Raw genomic sequence first — 18,647 nt, 5'->3', positions numbered from 1 at the left:
TGTATGCTCGGAGAATGCCTCCGTGTTCTGGTGGATACAGTATCTGCTCGGAGACCGCCTCCGTGGTCTAATGGTAGAGCGTCCGCCCGGAGAGCTGAAGGTCCGGGGTTCCATCCCCGACCGCGTCATATCAAAAGACGTTAAAAAATGGTACTTGTCTGGCGCTCGGCATTAAGGCTCTAAAGCACGGACTGGTCGGCTCGGAGTCAGTAAACTGTGTCTGAGTAGGGTATTCATGTTAAACTGCGGCATGGTATCTCGGTGAGCTAGCACTATAAATCGTCATCAGTCCGGACTAGTACAAGCATCCACACACATACATACACGTGCATGCACGTCGCTATATAAGTGCAATAATCTTGGACGCGACGTAAACCCCATTTCACCTCACCTCACCTCACCAGTATCTGCTCGGAGAATGCCTCCCTGGTCTAGTGGATAGTGTCTGCACGGAGCCCGCCTCTGTGGACGAGTGGATAGACCCTCTTCTGGCACGTTAATTTTACACGTTTAACTCCATTTCACCTCGCTTCACTTTATTACCTCCATATACTCAAGCAGCACAGACACCTGGCCATGATGTTATCAACCAATATCTTGGCAAGACTTGCTAACGTACAGACTGGCCTCACATAGAAGTACTCTTGCTGCGTAGGGTGGTAGTCGGGGTTGGGGGTGGGGGTGGGTGGGCTGCTTGGTCTCCGAGGAAACTTCATTCACTCAACACTAACTTAAAGTTTCATCCGAAGCAAGCTGAACGAACTACTACTGCAGAGATAAGTTACAAAGACTTCACACTCTTTTAAGAATTTGTTTACACACCTATAACCTTGAGGCCTGACTGAGGACAATCTGCGATAAGATAACTCTTGAAGGTCAACCGTGATTTGTCGAATAAGGGACCCGATAGCAAACAGGGCGATACTTGCTTGAATGCTGAGAATGGGACAGGTTTTGTAATGAATAATGATTACAAGTCTGACTTGACAATCACGTGAGCTTTTATCTTGGGCTGTCTGACACACGGCTGCATCTGCACACTCCTCTCTCCAGAAGATTTTGGACCCTTGCAGTCGTAACTTCTCACGTTCATACACACCAAATATGTGTTCAAAAGTTTTTTTAATCAGACAAATCGGGGCGTACCAATTGAAAAAGCAATGGCCATTTTAGTTAAAAGTTGTATAGGTGGTTGTGGGGCTCAATACAGACGTTCTGTTTTCACGATATTTTATAGTTTGCACTTCGCTCCTCAATTTTCATACAATGGATTATTTCTTTGTATGCAACATCTCAGAAAACACTGGATTAATGAAGGTGAAACGTCAAGTGCTTTCCGTCACCAATGATGTCGACCCGTGAAGGTCGGGATAGAATAGGTCTTCAGCAACCCATGCTCAGGCGACTATGCTTGTCGTGAGAGGCGACTAACGGGATCGGGTACTCAGGCTCGCTGACTTGGTTCATGCATGGTATTGTATCCCAATTGCGTGGCACGATGCTCATGATGTCAATCACTGGATTGTCTGGTCCAGACTCGATTATTTACAGACCGCCTTCATATAGCTGGAGTATTGCTGAGTGCGGCGTTAAACAACCAACCAAACCAAACCACCGGAGTTTAAGGGGCTTCAAATCCTGTGGATTCAGTGGGGAAAAACATAACCATATCCCCGAAAAAAATAATACAAACTCATTTTTATTCATTAAAATGGTTAGATGTAAACATAGTTGATGTAGGCTTAATTCCACTAGAAAGTTTGAAAAGGAGAATTATTTATTTCAAATTTCCTTATATTGTAGGATTAATGTTTTGTATGATTGAACCGCATGATAGATGTTTGGGCGTCATTCGAGAGCAAACTTGAAAAGAAAGAAAAGCTTGAACATATTGAACATTAGTCTATTGTTTGATGAAAAAGGCCAAATTCCGCAATATTTCTGCAATTCTGCGGTCAATTACATTGTCTGCAAACGCAGAACTCGCCTGAAACTGATTTACATTTTACTTCAGTGAGATCGAACACAACTTCAGGTGCACTAAACAGAGCATATGTATGATGTGTACGGTACATTAGTAAACAAGCCGGAAGCACTTGAAGATCTTGGCCATTTGATAATCACCACGGGATTTATTGTATAGAAGCCGGAGACGAATTGAAGACTGGAATTTGGTGATCGCTTTGACTGCTGGATATAGGATTTTTGTTTATGACCAGGGTGCCGTTGTACAAAAACAACCTTAGCACTACGACAGTCTTGAGTCTATGTTAATGTATGTGAGTTACAATCACCTTAGCGCTAAGATCGCCTTGTACAACGGCACCCAGGGCCCTGTTCCACAAAGCGAGCGTAGCGCTAAGATGATCGAAACTCCCATACTTTATCACAGGCTTACGACAGTCGTAGCGCTATGATCGCTTTGTGCAACGGGGCCCAGGAACTGAACTATTAAAATTTTTAAAATCCCATTATAAAATCTGAGGCAAACCGCCCACGCACACTCACCAGAATATCAAATGATCGGTCGTGTGACTTCTAGATTGCATTGTCAGGTGACACTTACATGCGAGGGTCGGAACTGCTGATAATCTGTCTGGGAACAAACATTTTGAATCTGGAGTTGTAAACAGTCAAACTTGCAATGTTCCTCAGTGTTTGGGGTTTTGTTTTGTTGCCATGGTTTCTGGTGTCTGCATCTGACCCCTGCCCTGCGCCATCACCATGCACGTGCGACGACTACGTCATCAGGTGTGATGGGAAGAACCTCACCAAAGTAAGCTTGTTGCATATGTGCATGCAAAGAGATGTTTCCTAAACATGGAAGGTCACAAAATGAAAAAAAATATTTCTATTAGAATTCCCACTCAGGGATTTTCTTCCCACGTCTAGCTGACACGTAATATTGTTCAAAGCGGCTTTAAAACTGCGTTAAAGTCACTCTCTAATCGGATTCCACTTAAGACAGATCATTACCCTTGAAGATCCGGGGTAGAAAAGGTTTTCCACAACCCATGCTTACCGTAAAAGGCGACTATGCTTGTCGTAAGAGGCGACTAACGGGATCGGGTGGTCAGGCTCGCTAACTTTGTTGATTCATGTCATCGATTCCAATTGCGTGGATCGATGCTCATGATGTCAATGACTGGTCCAGACTCGATTATTTACAGACCGCCGTCATATAGCTGGAAAATTGCTTAGTGCGGCGTTAAACAACAAACAAACAACTAAAACAAACAAACAAAAGGAGGAGTCCATTATGGATGTGATTGATACACATTTAGCCTATGTTCATGTTGGAAGTGAATATCAAGCTGGAACTCATGTCTGGAAATACTTTTTCAGATACCTTCCTTCTCCCCTTCTCCTAAAATGTATCATGAGCTCAGACTGTCCTACAACAACCTCAGCGCCATTTCTGCCGACGCCTTCTCCAAAGTCAATGCAATAACAATCGAGATCCAGCACAACCCGTCTCTGACGAACATCCACCAGTTTGCTTTTCGTGGTCTGCAGCATCTTCACGAGCTCCGACTTGACTCCAACAACATCAGTGTCCTGGCGCCAGGAGCCTTCTCCGATCTCCAGTCCCTGACAATGTTAAGTATCTCTCACAACCGGATGTCCAAGCTACGGAATGGAACGTTCGTCAATCTCCCGAAACTGGAGTTTCTTTTTCTGGACAATAACAATTTGACTGAAATTGAAACCCAAACGTTTGTGAATTCAAGTAATATTGGATTTATTAACCTTGGGTACAACTCCCTCGAGACTTTGAACTACACTGTCGTCTGCCACCTCGGACGCCTGACCACAATCAACTTGAAGGAAAACAAACTGATCTGTTCTTGTTCGCTCAGCTGGCTGGAGCGATGGCGGGAGGTTCAAGTTATGACGCAGGCCGGAACACACCAGGTCTACGGGTTTTGCAGGCGACAGGATATTAGCTTTGACATAGATCTGTTATTCTATGAGTTCCATTGTGCAGACATTGAAAAGTGTCACCCCGAGGCTAAACTTGTGGGATGATATGCAGATAATTTTCAGCATCAGGAGTACGTACTCCTTATCATTTTAATATAGGAATAATGGCAAAAATAGAGTAAGTTAGAGTACTGAATGGAATTTAGATATGCACCACAGCATTGTTGGTCTCGTGCAGACATAAACAATTGTTAAAACTTTTGTGTTGTTTTACATGTATGTCTATAGTATTGTTATAGCGACTGATTCACGACTACCATTTTCTGAAGTACATTTGACTCCAAAGGCTAATTACCCTGTAGCCATGTCTCCAAAACTTAATTGTCATTACGTTTTATGCGCTAATCCTCACCAACATGTTGCCTTAAGTGTTCATCCCCTGAGCTGTGTCGGTTCAACACCCCCACCCACCCCAGAAGTCCCATGTCCAGAGCAACGTCATTGTCTTTCCATTGTTGTTCATTACTATATATGTGCTACCATTACACTGTTACTAGGGTGTTAGTCAAGCTTGGTAGTCCGAATGCCGGTGTAGGGACGACCTCGAGCAGGATGTGCCTTTCGTGGGAAACGTCATGAGGTGAGCTCGAGCTCCGCTCACCTCGTGTATGCCTGAGCTGTTTGTGTTGTCAGAGCAGGTATTCCGCTCATTGTGCAATTGTTGTTTATTATGTTGTGCATAAAGCGTTTCGGGACAGTGATGTCAATAATCGAGTATAATGAGAAGAATTATTTTTTAATCGTAACCATCCAGCAGTAAGGTAAACAAGCAATATATTAACAAACACTAGGCGTGATGATTTACTGTTTAAGTTGTATTTCCAGTTCTGCTATCCATTGTTTTATATGCAGGGATTACGTTTACTGTGTGTAGTTTCTCGTAAACTGAGTCTGAACTAACTATCAGGTGCACCCACAAATTCCACCAATCTACCGGTTATTGGGTTAAACATTACCCAATGATATTACCTTATGATGCAATGATCGGAAGAATTATACCGTAAACTATTATTTTATAAGTAATAATATATTCCAATATCGTGTTATTTTAGTTGCAACTTTGCTATATATATTTCAAATAATAACCATAAGCGATCCCATATGCGGGAAATTTTTAACGTACGGAACAATATATTTTTGGGGAAATACGTCTATAAATGATCGTTAGACTGTACATGTATGCTGTGATGCGTATGTGATGCGTTTTCGACATCCTCCTCCACGGTATCGTGCATATTGTTATCCGTACATATAGGCCGATACGGCCTTGGTCTGAAACCCTGTATGGAACACACACGCATTCACGTGTATGGACTATTTCTGTGTGCGGCGTTAAACAACACATACAGTATCTTATCTCGTGACATGTTCACTTTAGGCTGCGTTAAGGGGGGTATATGGCTGCTCAAAATGACATCAATGCTGTACCCTGCCGTTTAAATGGCGTTTTAGAATTTAGATATGTCACACAAAGGCTATACCACATTACTATCTATTAGCTCACTATTTTATATCCATGAGGAATGATCTGTTCATTTAAATTCATGATTTTTTAAAAGACGCGCTTCTTTTGCGACAGTGTGGCTCAGACCCAATGTTAGCGCGAACAAGCTCGACATGCGCTGTAATTCTGGGAATTCCCCTGTTTCTGAGAAGTCAACTTAGTCTATTTTTATCCCGCCTCGCCTGTTTCAACAAGATGGCGGGTGCCGGATTACAATTGAGGAAGCCTATTACGTAATAACTAGATAGTACTTGCTACAGGATAGACAGTTAGGAATCGTAAGTATGCAAACATTTATGAAAACTTAAACATATCACATTTACTCTTCGATCTAGCAACTAGCTGTAATGGGTGGTATTGATCCCAAATTGTGTCATTGATCAGACACCGCTCTCGACAGCTCCGGTGCAGCCACTATAGGCTATTACTGTATGCAAGATACCGTATTTAAATGTACATTGAGTGATTCTGTATGCAAAACCATAAGCAGGGCCTCTAGGCTCTAGTTTCGTGGATGTCATGACTATTCTCATGGACAAAATATAGAGTGAAAACGTAGCCTGTGTCACTCTCGAATATCAGAGGACGGACCCGTGAAGATCCGGGGTAGAATAGGTCTTCAGCAACCCATGCTTGCCGTAAAAGGCGACTATGCTTGTCGTAAGAGGTGACTAACGGGATCGGGTGGTCAGACTCGCTGACTTGGTTGATGCATGTCATCGATCCAAATTGCGTGGGTTGATGCTCATGATAATAATCACTGGATTGCCTGGTCCAGACTGGATTATTTACAGACCGCTGTCTTATAGCTGGAATATTGCTGAGTGCGGCGTTAAACAACAAACCAACCAACCAATCGTATCCCAATTGCGTGGCCCGATGCTCATGGTTTCAATCACTGGATTGTCTGGTCCAGACTCGATTATTTACAGACCGCCGTCTTATAGCTGGAATATTGCTGAGTGCTGCGTTAAACAACAAACCAACCAACCAATCGTATCCCAATTGCGTGGCCCGATGCTCATGGTTTCAATCACTGGATTGTCTGGTCCAGACTCGATTATTTACAGACCGCCTTCATATAGCTGGAATATTGCTGAGTGCTGCGTTAAACAACGAACAAACAAACCAGAGGTCGACTTGTCAATGATACCCGTGGTGTCCCCAGTCCAAACATTTCTCAAACACTTGACATGCTTCAATGCTCACTGGGTGCATGTACGTGTGTATATAAGGAATCATCGGTCTGGGCCGAGGCAAATCATGTTCCGACAGCTATTACTTGGGGTGGGTTTGACTTGAATAGGCTCTCAATAGTCTATCTATTTATTACTGGTTGAACAGGTCCGTTGAACGTAAACATGTTGTTCGTTATGAACTTGCCACGTCACACACCATACAACAGCAGACAATATGGCCAGGTGCTATTCACTATGTGTATGTGAACAAAGGCCCACTTGCTTATTGTGGTCCGCATGTTGTTATGGATACGTCTGTTGAGTATAAACGCAATTTAAAACATTGAAATACCAGTACAAATGGTAAAGACACTAATAGTGATGTCATAGAAACCCAATGTGCAAGGATATACTAGTATATACATGTTGAAACGTGTCTGGCTTAGTTTTGTCATGGGACAGTGAATAAAGACCCGGGGTTCGACTCGTTACATGGGTCAAATGCGTGAAACTCATTTCTGGTGTTCCCTGTTATACTGCTGTATCTGCGAAAAACACCCACCCACTATCATCTCGATCACCTTTAGACATGATATATATATATCCTTGTAGATTATTTAATCTATGAAACATAGGATAACATTCGCTGAAGAATAGTGTCACAAGGAAGTTAAATTTGAACATGTCATATGAGGAAGTAAATATCAGTTATCCTGTTTTCAGCATTAAAACATGTACGCATTCCTGTTGTTATTGTCAATGTTAACACAATCTAGTTTGCTGGTGTTGGAAAACAACTGCCACACAGAACTGTCATATACTCTTCAAAAATGAAACGCAAAGCCTGATTTGTGTGAGGTAAGAAAATACATTTATACGAGGAACCGAGGAATCGAGGAACCGTACAAGGTATTGAGCCAAAATGTTGTGGAGAGAACACTTGGTGATTAGCTCATCTCATTTATTGGTACATAGGAAAAGTCCAAGGTGAAGGTCAGCTTCCATCAATAACGCATATGTCCCCTGTAGGAATCGATAGCGGCCTGTAATCTCCTGCCCATGGAAGAGACGAGTATGCGAATCACATCCTGGGGAATGGTAGCCCTCTCGGCCTTCAAAGCAAAAACATACTGCTGAAACGTATGGGGTTTGGGTTGACGTCGACGTCGACGTCGACGTAGCCGTCTATCCAATTCATTCCAAAGGTGCTCTATCGGGTCCAAATGCGGGGATCTGGATGGCCAGGGGAGTACATCAACGTTGTTGCTGTGTAGATAGGCTCTTGTGATCCGTGCTGTGTGCGGTCGAGCGTTGTCCTGCTGGATTACACCATTGCCGTTTGCTGCAATTTGGAGGACGTGTGGTAGGGGAATTTCGGTGATGTATGGTTGTGCCGTAAGAATATCCTGGATATGGACCAAACCTGTCCTGCCATGATGAGGCCATAACGCTACCCCACCAAACCTGTCCACTTCCTGTACGCAGTTTCCGGCGTAACGTTCTCCCCGACGTCTGTAGACCCGTGCTCTTCCATCACCTCGACGGAGAAGAAATCTTGATTCGTCGCTTAACCAGACATCTCTCCATCGCATTTGAGGCCATACTAATGCAGTCGTTGTTGACGATACTGTTGACTAAATATGATGACGCATCGAACTAGACGTCTTGCTCGTATCCCTGCTGCTCTTAAACGGTTTCGTACGGTCTGGTCGGAGATTCTGCGCAGTTCGGGTATTTGGGATGCGGTTGAGATTGCTGTGGTCGTCCTTTCACGTAGGTGGCGCAGTCGGATGTAGCACTCTTGGGCGGGGTCGGTTACTCTTGGTCGGCCCGACCTTGGCCGTTTACGTGTTGACCCAAGCTGTTAAACCCGATCCCATAGCCTTGTGACGGTGCTGGGCGCTACATTGAAAACCCAGGCTACGGCTGCTCGGGATTCCCCTGTCTGCAAGCAGCCTTTGACGTTGTTAATCGTGGCATGTTGTTGAACTATCACTGATGACGCACATGACAAGCAATCAAAAACCCTGCACTTTCATAGCGTTCATAGGCATGCTGTACGTGCAGTGCTTGCAGCTCCATGCTCCCCTTTGTTAATGCACTGGGCGCGTTTTTCCGAATCGTACGTGTTTCCCGACTAATGGTTTGCATGTCCTTGTTGTGGTCATTTTGATCCGGGAAATTTGTCACTAACACTATAACACATTAAACCACATCATTTTGCACTTCTTGGTCCGCTAATTTTGCTTTTACGGCCAAAAATATCCGTATTGCGTTTCTTGTTTTGAAGAGTATTATTACTATGTACAGTTGATCTGCATAGTTTCCAAGTTTGAGGACATTCTTGATTATATAGACTGAAATCGCGACCGAATCATATACACTGTAATACAATTATTAATTGTAATTATTATTTTGACCAAAAAAAAACGGAACTGGAGAAACCAAAGTAAAGCACAACAAAAGCCCAGAGAACATAACCTGGGATTCGAACCGACGAAAAGCAGATCCTGTCTAAGGGACGCTGCTTTGAACAAGATAACTCAGCACCTTAAAATCACTAGGCCCCTTAATCGATGCCCCTTAATCTCGAAGTAAAACCTGTGAAGATACGGGGTAGAATAGATCTTCAGTAACCCATTCTTGACGTAAAAGGTGACTATGCTTGTCGTAAGAGGCGACTTACGGGATCGGGTGGTCAGATTCGCAGATTGGTTGATTCATGTCATCGATCCCAATTGCGTGACTGGTCCAGACTCGATTATTTTACAGATCGCCGTCATATAGGTGGAATATTGCTGAGTGAGGCGTTAAACAACAAACAAACAAACAAGCAAACATCGAAGTAAAAGTGACATAAAAGTGGATTCTGTCTGTATAATGTTTTTATTATGCAAACCAAACCTGTTGAAATGGAGAGGCTTAGGTGTATATTCTGGCTGGTACTAAATAGGTACACATGTTTCCATGCAGGACAATGCGTACGTCCGACTGGAACAAGATCAAAGAGAAGCAGAGCGACCTCCATGAAGACCTGGAGGCGGAAGACTTGGTCCATCACCTATACGAGAAGCATGTATTCACTGAAGATGACAAGGAACGAATCATGCATGAAGCAACACGCAAAGACAAAGCAAGGAAACTGCTAGACATACTCCAGACCAAGGAACTGCAAGGAGATGATGTCTATGCTGTCTTTCTGTCCCAGCTGAGGCGCACCCAACCTCATCTGGCGGACATGCTGAAACCACCAGGAACAGCTAGAAGGCACAAAGCGGCAGGTAGGTCAATTCAAATTATTTTCATATTTCAAACCTTATATACGATCTCAAACAATCTAAGAGGCAAATTGTATACTATATCTTGTTATACACCTAACCAGACTTGATCAAATATTTTATGATGTATTTTATAGGCAATTGTAGCATAAACACGAAGTCTTCCTACGTCTATTGTGCATATGTGTTCTTACCACTGTCCGAACTGGATTGTCGTACTACGATTGCTGCCGATTGTTTTGACACATCAGAGGCAGTGCTTCTTATTGGACTGAGATTGTGGTGGAAGAGTTGACTTTCTTAGGAAGCAGAAGAATGCTACAAGGCACACACACCAAAATGCCTTCCAAAACAACACACTAGTTCTCTGTATATTCCCAGGAGAATGTTTAACGTCATTGGAAGTTTCTGCTGGGAAGGCTCAGTCTTCAGTCCTCTGATGCCTCTAATGAACAATTTTGTCCACGGTCATCCAAAGGGTTGTCAGCAACGCTTCAATCCGGAACTCTTCAAGTCATCATCTATTCTGAAATGGTGTACATGTTACATCATTGTTAGGAATACCCGAGTTTTGTTCAAATTGCTATGTTAGAATAGAAACAACGGTTACTGGGTGCGTAATAATTGTCCTTAACTAGAGCTTTAATTTTCATAGTTATGGATATGAAGTGCCAATTGTAATGGGTTGATGTTAGTGAACTGTTTGTGCAGCTTTGGCATTTGCAATTTTTCCTTATTCCTGTTTTTTCTTTTTCACAAATTAGTAAACTACTCAAACAGTACCATGATAACATATATAGTGTGGCTTCTTTTTAGTTTTCATTCTCTTTCCAGCAACGGAGTCAAGCAAAGGAAGACAAGTGGATCACATCCGAAACCTAGACATAGACCAGCTTTGTGAGTTTCTGACCCCACTACTCAAGAAAAACAATATTACTGATGACGTCCTCACACAAATGAAAGTGCAGAAAATCACCGGCCGTGTATTTCTCGACTTGGATAAAACGGATATGAAAGAGTTATTCCCAGAATTAACATTTGGAGAAAGAAGGATCATCATCCTGGAAAGGGATGAATACATTCAGTGTGGCAAGCAACAGACAGAATCACATGGAGATGCCACGGAAGAGCATAGTCTACCAGAAAGAGAATATGCAAGAAAGTTTGACACCAAAACAGGCTGCACAGAGAAGTACAAGAAAGGGAAGATTCTTGAAAACCTTCAGACACGTCCTGGCAACAAGATCGACCCAACCCACCACTGTATCGCACTTGTTGGTTTAGATGTAGACTCTGCTCTTGAAACAGTTGGATGGGAAACTATGAAATTTGCATCATCCTGTATGAATGATCGAACAAATGGGACTGTACACTTTGGAGTCTATGATGGATCAGGTGACGGTCACCCACATGGAGAAGTATTGGGTGTAACACTGGAACGGAAGGATTGTGAAGACACTATTGCAGAATCAATACGGAAGTGCTTTCCTCCAGATCAGCATGATGTTGCATCGGCATGCATCCATCCTGCGAAATATGTAGATGTCATTGACAACAAGGAATGCTGTGGCTATGTTCTTGAGATTGATATTGAACCCAAAGCATGTCTTGTTAAGGATCAAGCGTATTTCATACAGGACCAGTACATGAAGCCACGCGAAAAAGGTTCAAGACAAAAACTGTTCAGGTTGAAATTGGGTGCTCCTAGTGAAGAGGGTATTGATATTGCACAGTTCATGAAAATAAAGTCAACACTTGATGAACAAAGGAAAGAAGCTGAGGAAAAGTATGCAGCAAAAACAGCACAAGGCATGAATTTGCTTCAACAACTCCGGATGTTCCTCTGTGATGGCGACACGCAGATGGGCGATATATATCCTGTTCTTGTGATCAGTCCACTTGACAAAAGCCTGTCACTAAAAGACATACACAATCGCTTTTCCTTCATCGCTGACTTCGAGTGGGTGTGCATCTTTGATTTTGATCCCACAGGACACAGCAGGGGTATCTATGAATACCTTGAAAAAGAACAGAAAATGGTTTTTAAGGTTATGCTTACAGATGATTTTGACCAGAGTGAAAGGGAACATCCTCAAACAAAATCCAGAGATGAAAAACTAAATGAAGACATGGAATCATCGCATCTTAAACCGTGGATTTTCTGCAATGGCTATGAGCCTATGGAAAAACAAGATCTTGGAGTTTTGGAATGGAAGAGAAAGAGAAGTGAAGGATTTAAAGAAGCAGTGAGATACTTTTATCATCGTTTACCAAGGGACAGAGCTATGATAGTTTCCCTTTTGGTGTCCAAAGAATATGATGTTATGCTCGAAGCAGCGGAAGAGATGAACCAAAAATTCCAAAATCAGTGGATGATGCTGGCAGAGACGGATTCTGTAGCTGCACACTGGAAGGATCAACTGTTTAACAGACAGGTTGAGGACAAAACATCTCTGAAGACTCGATGTGTGACTGGGTTCAAGTGGGAAGATGTCAGAGCATGTATGAAAGAGATAACAGGTCCAGATGACCCAATGACAAGAACTGAATGTCAGTTGGTCACAAGCACTGGTACATTTACGGCACTCCCTAAGAACATGCAGAATGCAATGTGTGATCTTGAGATATTAAGTGCAACTGAATGTAGTGAGTTAGAAACTGTGGGGGAAAACGAAAAGACCAAAATCCAAAAGGAGGCAGAAAAACAATTCTATGAAGGCCATTCTCCATCATGGGTAAATTTCTACTCTGCTCATGTTCTTAAACGGAAGATTCATGATAGAATTCTGGATGATGTGAAGCAAACGCTGGATGGATCTGTTCCCGATAATGTAAATGTTGGACGTGTTACAATGCATCACCAACCAGGTTCCGGTGGCACCACAACAGCAAAAGGAATCCTGTGGGATATGAAGGAAAGGTATAGGTGTTGCATTCTTCAGAAATACTCCAAGGAATCCCACAAACAAATTGTATCCCTGTGGCTGTACAGTGTACAGAAAGCCAGTCCAGTACTTGTGATGATAGATAATCTTGAAGAAGAGAAACTCCAAACACTGATGGAATTGCTACAAGCTGAAGCAAGTAATCACTTCCAAGGAAATCCTGGTGTTTTATGCGTCTTGCTCATATGTCACCGACAGACATGTCCTCCTATAGATAGAGGAAACGTTTTGTTTATGTTGACTCAAGAATTGAGCCCAGAAGAAAAGAACTGGTTTCAGTCAAAATACCATGAACTAACAGAGAGCTTCAAAAAACAGAAAGGACCCAATCCAAAGAATCTTTTGTCACTGAATATTATGAAGGAAAATTTCAGTGAACAGTACATTGAAAACACTGTACGGGAGATCATACAGGGCATAAAGTCTCGACAAGAGAGATCTCTGCTGAAATATGTAGCACTCCTGAATGCATATGACCTGCATTTCCGAGGTGTGCCCATTCCTTGCTTTGACCCCCTGATGTCAGATAGAAAGCACATCACAGGTCAGAGATGGGAGAAATGTTTAACCACTCCATTAAAGATGCTATTAGCACACACAAAAGCCCAGACAACATCATTGCGTATCATAAATCCATTACTTTGTAAGTGGATTCTAACTATTCTCATGAATGTGGATGAGCAGATACTCAGTGATGTTATGCTAGAATTTCTGAACTCAGAATCTTGCAAACACCGGCATGATGTGGCATCTAAAGACCTTTTCAAAATCTTGAGGGAGATTATGAAAGTGAGGGAACCAACTGCTTCTGGTAAGCCATCAACGTTTTCACGGTTGATTCAGGAGCTTTATGACTCAAAGGATGTTGACGCAGCTGCAGAGATCCTAGCGACAACTTTTGATAAAACCTCGGACAGCTTCATCGCTCAGCAGTTGGCACGTCTGTACATTGCATGTGAGAACTGGGAGAAGGCTGTAGAATATGCATCTGAAGCTACAGATAGACAACCAAACAACTCTTATCTGTGGGACACTCATGGCCAGATCTTCAAAGTTAGGCTTTCTAAATTGTTTGAGAAAGGATTAGCAACGGATCCCGAAGACACTAAGAAACTAATGCAAGAAGCTGTAGAATATGCTTATGAAGGCACAGAAAGATTTATCAAGGTCCAAGAGCTGAGCAGCATGGAAGACACCAGCGATCCTAACACAGCTGGTTATTTTGGACAGGTTGAGATATGCAGCTCCCTCCTTGACACACTGTCTCTCATTCCTGATTTCAAGGATAAAGCCAATCTTCGGATGTTTCTACAAGGATCATTGACAATACCTGAAGAGGTCGATGTATTGACAGATAAACAACGTCAGTGGCTGACATCCCTTCAGAAAAATGTCTTCACAACACTGAGAAAACTGGATGACGAGGCTAACAAGCACAGGTCAGATTTCAATGGCGCCCAATCTCGGAATGCCCTCTTCTTTCAGAGGAGAAATATTGACAGATTGAGGCAAACAATCAGCGGGTACTTTGGTGATGAGGATGCTCCCACTTTGTGTGGAGCAGATCAATTAACATCAGATAAACGCCGGCGACAAGTTCGAAATTTTGGTGTTTACTCTCTGCAACACATACTTCAGCTGCTGAAAGAAGAACATTCAAGAGACAAGTTGTTGACCATATATGGTTTGACAGAAATGAATCTGTCAAAGCCTCTGCCATTTGATTGCCGCATTGCAATTGGTTCAGCACTGGTCCTGCTTCAGGTACCTCACATCTCAGATCTGCCTTCATTTTCTCTTTTGTTGGAGGCTAGCGATCGTCTTTACAACATGAACCATGAAGACAAATACATCGACCTTGAGCCCTACCTTTACCTGCTGCTGCTACATTGGCCAACACCAAACAGGAAACATCCTCAACTTGTCAAACCAGTTACTCTTGTTGGCGCATTGACCAAATGGAAGGATGCATATGACAGAAAGTATCCCAAGCAACAACAAAGACATCCGCATCGGATTGAGAGGCCATTCTTCTTTCTCACCAAAAATGATGACATTAAAAGTGTTGTACATTGTGATCAAATGAGGAATTTCCACAAAACATTTCGGAATTACAAACTACAGAGTGTTTTAAGTAGTAGAGAAAATCAGCTTTTGTTACAAAGGTTTGAAGGTATGCTGTCAGGAAACGGGTGGGATGTCAAAATACAACTGAAAACGCCAAGCGGCAACAAACTGCCTGCTTTCACCATACCCCTGTTCACAAGAGAAACACGCCCATCTCTCCGAAACAAACAGGTTAGTTTCGTGATTGGGTTTGGTTGGTCAGGTCCGAAGGCATGCGACATACAAACAGAATCAACCATCCTTGGAGCTGTCGCCCCTGTACATAATGTGGTACGCCATGACACCTCGATGCTGAGCACCAGAGTTGCACAACCAGCCCTTCATATGGACGTAGGTCATCTTATTACTATCCACGAGCAACTGAAACAGATTCAGCAACTGAAAACCCGTCCAAGGAACCACCTCAATCCGCAGCAGGTGAGTACCTCCAATAAAATATTATTGTATATCTATGATTCACCCATAAATGTTTACTTCATCCGGTTATCTATCATCTACTTAAGACCTCAGTCCTATTCGTGAAATCGTGTCATGTTTCCATATATACAGCTTCGCTTGTTTTAGTTCTGGTATCTGAATAAAGTTGATGTTGCCACATTTTAGAACTAGTTTTGATCGACATGTTACAGCTGTGGCTGATGCAACAGGAGCAACAACTACTGTACCAGAAGGCCACTCTACTGAAGAAACGACGGGAGGATTGTCTTGGCTCTCTCTGAGACACTGAACCAATTCCAGATGAAGCTGAGACTACCTTGATACTTGGAAAATCCGAAAACCCCAGACTGGACACTTTCTGATTTACCATGCAAGCACCCTTGATTGACTTCTTATAATTGTGATTACCTCGCACCACTTTTTGAGTAGATTTAATGTGTATTATGTCCATTATTGTATTGATGATCACGTAATCCCAAGAACATTTTTCAATAATTCGCACAGAACATCTAACATAATGAATTACTTCCTCAGCCTTATAGCTGCTCTATGGCTGATATATTGCCGGTGGCATGTTACATTAACAAGTGTACAGTGGCAATTACATAAAATGTTCTCCAACATGTTTCAATGGAATGTTCAGGGAGAAGCCAGATGTCGGAGAAAGTTTGGTGATAGCTAGCTTTGCTAACAGAAGATGGGTTTTTGAATATTGAAGTTAACAAACGATCATTTAATGTATTCTGTACAAAGTGCCCTAGAGTTATACAAGCTGTGGAAGGAAAAGTGGACAGAGGAGTTGCATCATGACCATGAACATTCAACCTTACTTAAACTGTGGGTTCATTCAACACCAACATTGCTGTCTGCCCATCCCCTCGACAAGATAGGGGTGATAGGGGGTTTGGGCAACATGCTCGTGATATTTCATAATTACAAACATGCTGTGCATGATGTTATTTTTATAATTGTACAAAAACGATTTTTTTCTGATGTTATATGCTGTTTTTCTTGTCATGTACTAGTATTTCACTCACTGCAATGTAGGGAACAATATTACTGACCTACTCCATCACCTTGAATACATTATGTGGTTATATCTCCCACACATGCGGGGATGGCTGTGTTCAGCTTCCTGTGTGGTTACATCCTGATGTTGCTCGTACACTTCAATTGGCATGTGTCTGACTCAGTGAACAGTGAGACATGCGTTACTCCAGCTTTCCCATGTGTTGATGGCACGCTGCTCAGTTCCCCTCACTACTGGCGTCTCCGCTCACTACTGGCGTCTCCCCTCACTACTGGCGTCTCCCCTCACTCCTGGCGTCTCCTCGCTCTACTGGCGTCTCCCCTCACTACTGGCGTCTCCGCTCACTACTGGCGTCTCCCCTCACTACTGGCGTCTCCCCTCACTACTGGCGTCTCCCCTCACTACTGGCGTCTCCCATCACTACTGGCGTCTGCCCTCATTACTGGCGTCTCTCCTCACTACTGGCGTCTCCCCTCACTACTGGCGTCTCCTCGCTCTACTGGCGTCTCCCCTCACTACTGGCGTCTCCCCTCACTACTGGCGTCTCCCCTCACTACTGGCGTCTCCTCGCTCTACTGGCGTCTCCCCTCACTACTGGCGTCTCCCCTCACTACTGGCGTCTCCTCGCTCTACTGGTGTCTCCCCTCACTACTGGCGTCTCCCCTCACTACTGGCGTCTCCTCGCTCTACTGGTGTCTCCTTGCTTTACTGGCGTCTCCCCTCATAACTGGCGTCTCTCCTCACTACTGGCGTCTCCTCGCTCTACTGGCGTCTCTCCTCACTACTGGCGTCTCCTCGCTCTACTGGCGTCTGTGACACAGAAACAGCTGATTGTGAAACATGCCGTCAAATTATTTGTGCTCCCTGAATTCTTTGACTAGCAAATAACCACTCATATTAAGTGTTCCTACATTCCACATATACTACTCAAAAGAAGTTAAAGAACACCTAATTTGTTCATATGCCCATAACTAATGTGTCATGGCTATGGCAGAATATAGTCATTTGAAAACACCGGGTGTTCTTTAACTTCTTTTGAATAGTATATTTATTTGCTGAACGAAGATTATTTTTCTGTTTCACGATTTTCATCACCGATGCTTTGAAATAACTATTGTTACAAATCATAACTTAACTATAATATTTACACATTATTTTTTTACATTTGTTGTTATTGTGAATTACACTATAGTTGCTTAAGGGACCGTCCGTTTCATATTCGTAGGGTGATGGTTTTCCTTTGAATAAATAATCGCTCCCTGTAAATGTTGGACCAAAACACTATCCTAACATTTGTTCTCGAGTTTACAAAACTCAAAATATTATTTGCTGCACATGATCGATGTTCTGAACGTGTCGTGGCCTCAACTGAAAGGTTTGGGACCTACTTTCAGACAGCATTGCATGCAATAATGCCTTGAAAATATTAATTAAGTTAAAATGGTCGGTCCCTAAGTCCTTTTTAGTTTCCAGAAATATCCATGCGTCACCCGTGTTCATGTGATGCTAATTCCGTTAATAGCACATTATGTTTTTCATTCAGTTTATGACAGTATATTTTTATGTTTATGTGCCATGCCATATGCAGTTATCGTATTGGTACGTCCCTATCGACTCAAGTCAAGTGCTACGTTTAGACAGTAACCTTATACTCTGCCTTATTATTTGCATGTTTACTCTTTTGGGGAACACCTTGTGTAATCCATGAGTTTCAGTGATATATCTTGATACAATCTCTATTATTATTTAGCCTTTTACGCCCAGTGGAATCAGATATTAAATACTCATTATTCTGTTTATTTACGGTCGAGTAGCTCACACTTTTGTTTCCCTGCGATGGTGGGGAAATCAATGGCCGAGGTCGAATGTCCTTACGCGATTCATAGTGACGTATTTGTTTTGCTACTGACGTTATTCCAGGCCAGTGTCACACCGACCTCTGTCGTGTACTTCGTGTGTATAACAACTATCATACTTTCCTGCAACTGATACTGCCCTGAAAAATAACGTTACCTTTATTCTGATGACACGGTTTACATGTAGGTGAGACAATGAAGACCACACCGGTATATCCCATAGTCTGTATGAAGCATTGGCCACGTTTTGAAATAGTTTCAGGTCCAACCGGTAACGTCCATTTTCATTCACCATGAGGTTGATCTT

At 42.8% G+C, this 18,647-nt stretch overlaps 2 protein-coding genes across 2 annotated transcripts; both read left to right on the top strand.

The window, feature by feature from the left end:
- The first annotated feature begins 2,523 nt into the window (after positions 1-2,523).
- On the top strand, positions 2,524-4,159 carry LOC139458817 (leucine-rich repeat-containing protein 24-like). The gene is made up of 2 exons (XM_071240245.1): positions 2,524-2,776; positions 3,346-4,159. Exons 1-2 carry the CDS (start codon positions 2,645-2,647, stop codon positions 4,027-4,029), a joined length of 816 nt encoding a protein of 271 aa, XP_071096346.1. The 5' UTR covers positions 2,524-2,644; the 3' UTR covers positions 4,030-4,159.
- A 1,463-nt stretch (positions 4,160-5,622) lies between these two features.
- LOC139471350 (sterile alpha motif domain-containing protein 9-like) lies at positions 5,623-15,735 on the top strand. The gene is made up of 4 exons (XM_071253672.1): positions 5,623-5,766; positions 9,640-9,947; positions 10,779-15,433; positions 15,646-15,735. Exons 2-4 carry the CDS (start codon positions 9,644-9,646, stop codon positions 15,733-15,735), a joined length of 5,049 nt encoding a protein of 1,682 aa, XP_071109773.1. The 5' UTR covers positions 5,623-5,766; positions 9,640-9,643.
- Positions 15,736-18,647: the final 2,912 nt, after the last annotated feature.

Source organism: Haliotis cracherodii, unplaced genomic scaffold (genome assembly GCF_022045235.1).
Source record: "Haliotis cracherodii isolate W230 unplaced genomic scaffold, xgHalCrac1.p SCAF_1, whole genome shotgun sequence".
Classification (NCBI taxonomy): Eukaryota; Metazoa; Mollusca; class Gastropoda; order Lepetellida; family Haliotidae; genus Haliotis; species Haliotis cracherodii.
The sequence above is the reverse complement of the archived record's forward strand: the minus strand, read 5'-3'. Positions and strand labels throughout refer to the sequence as shown.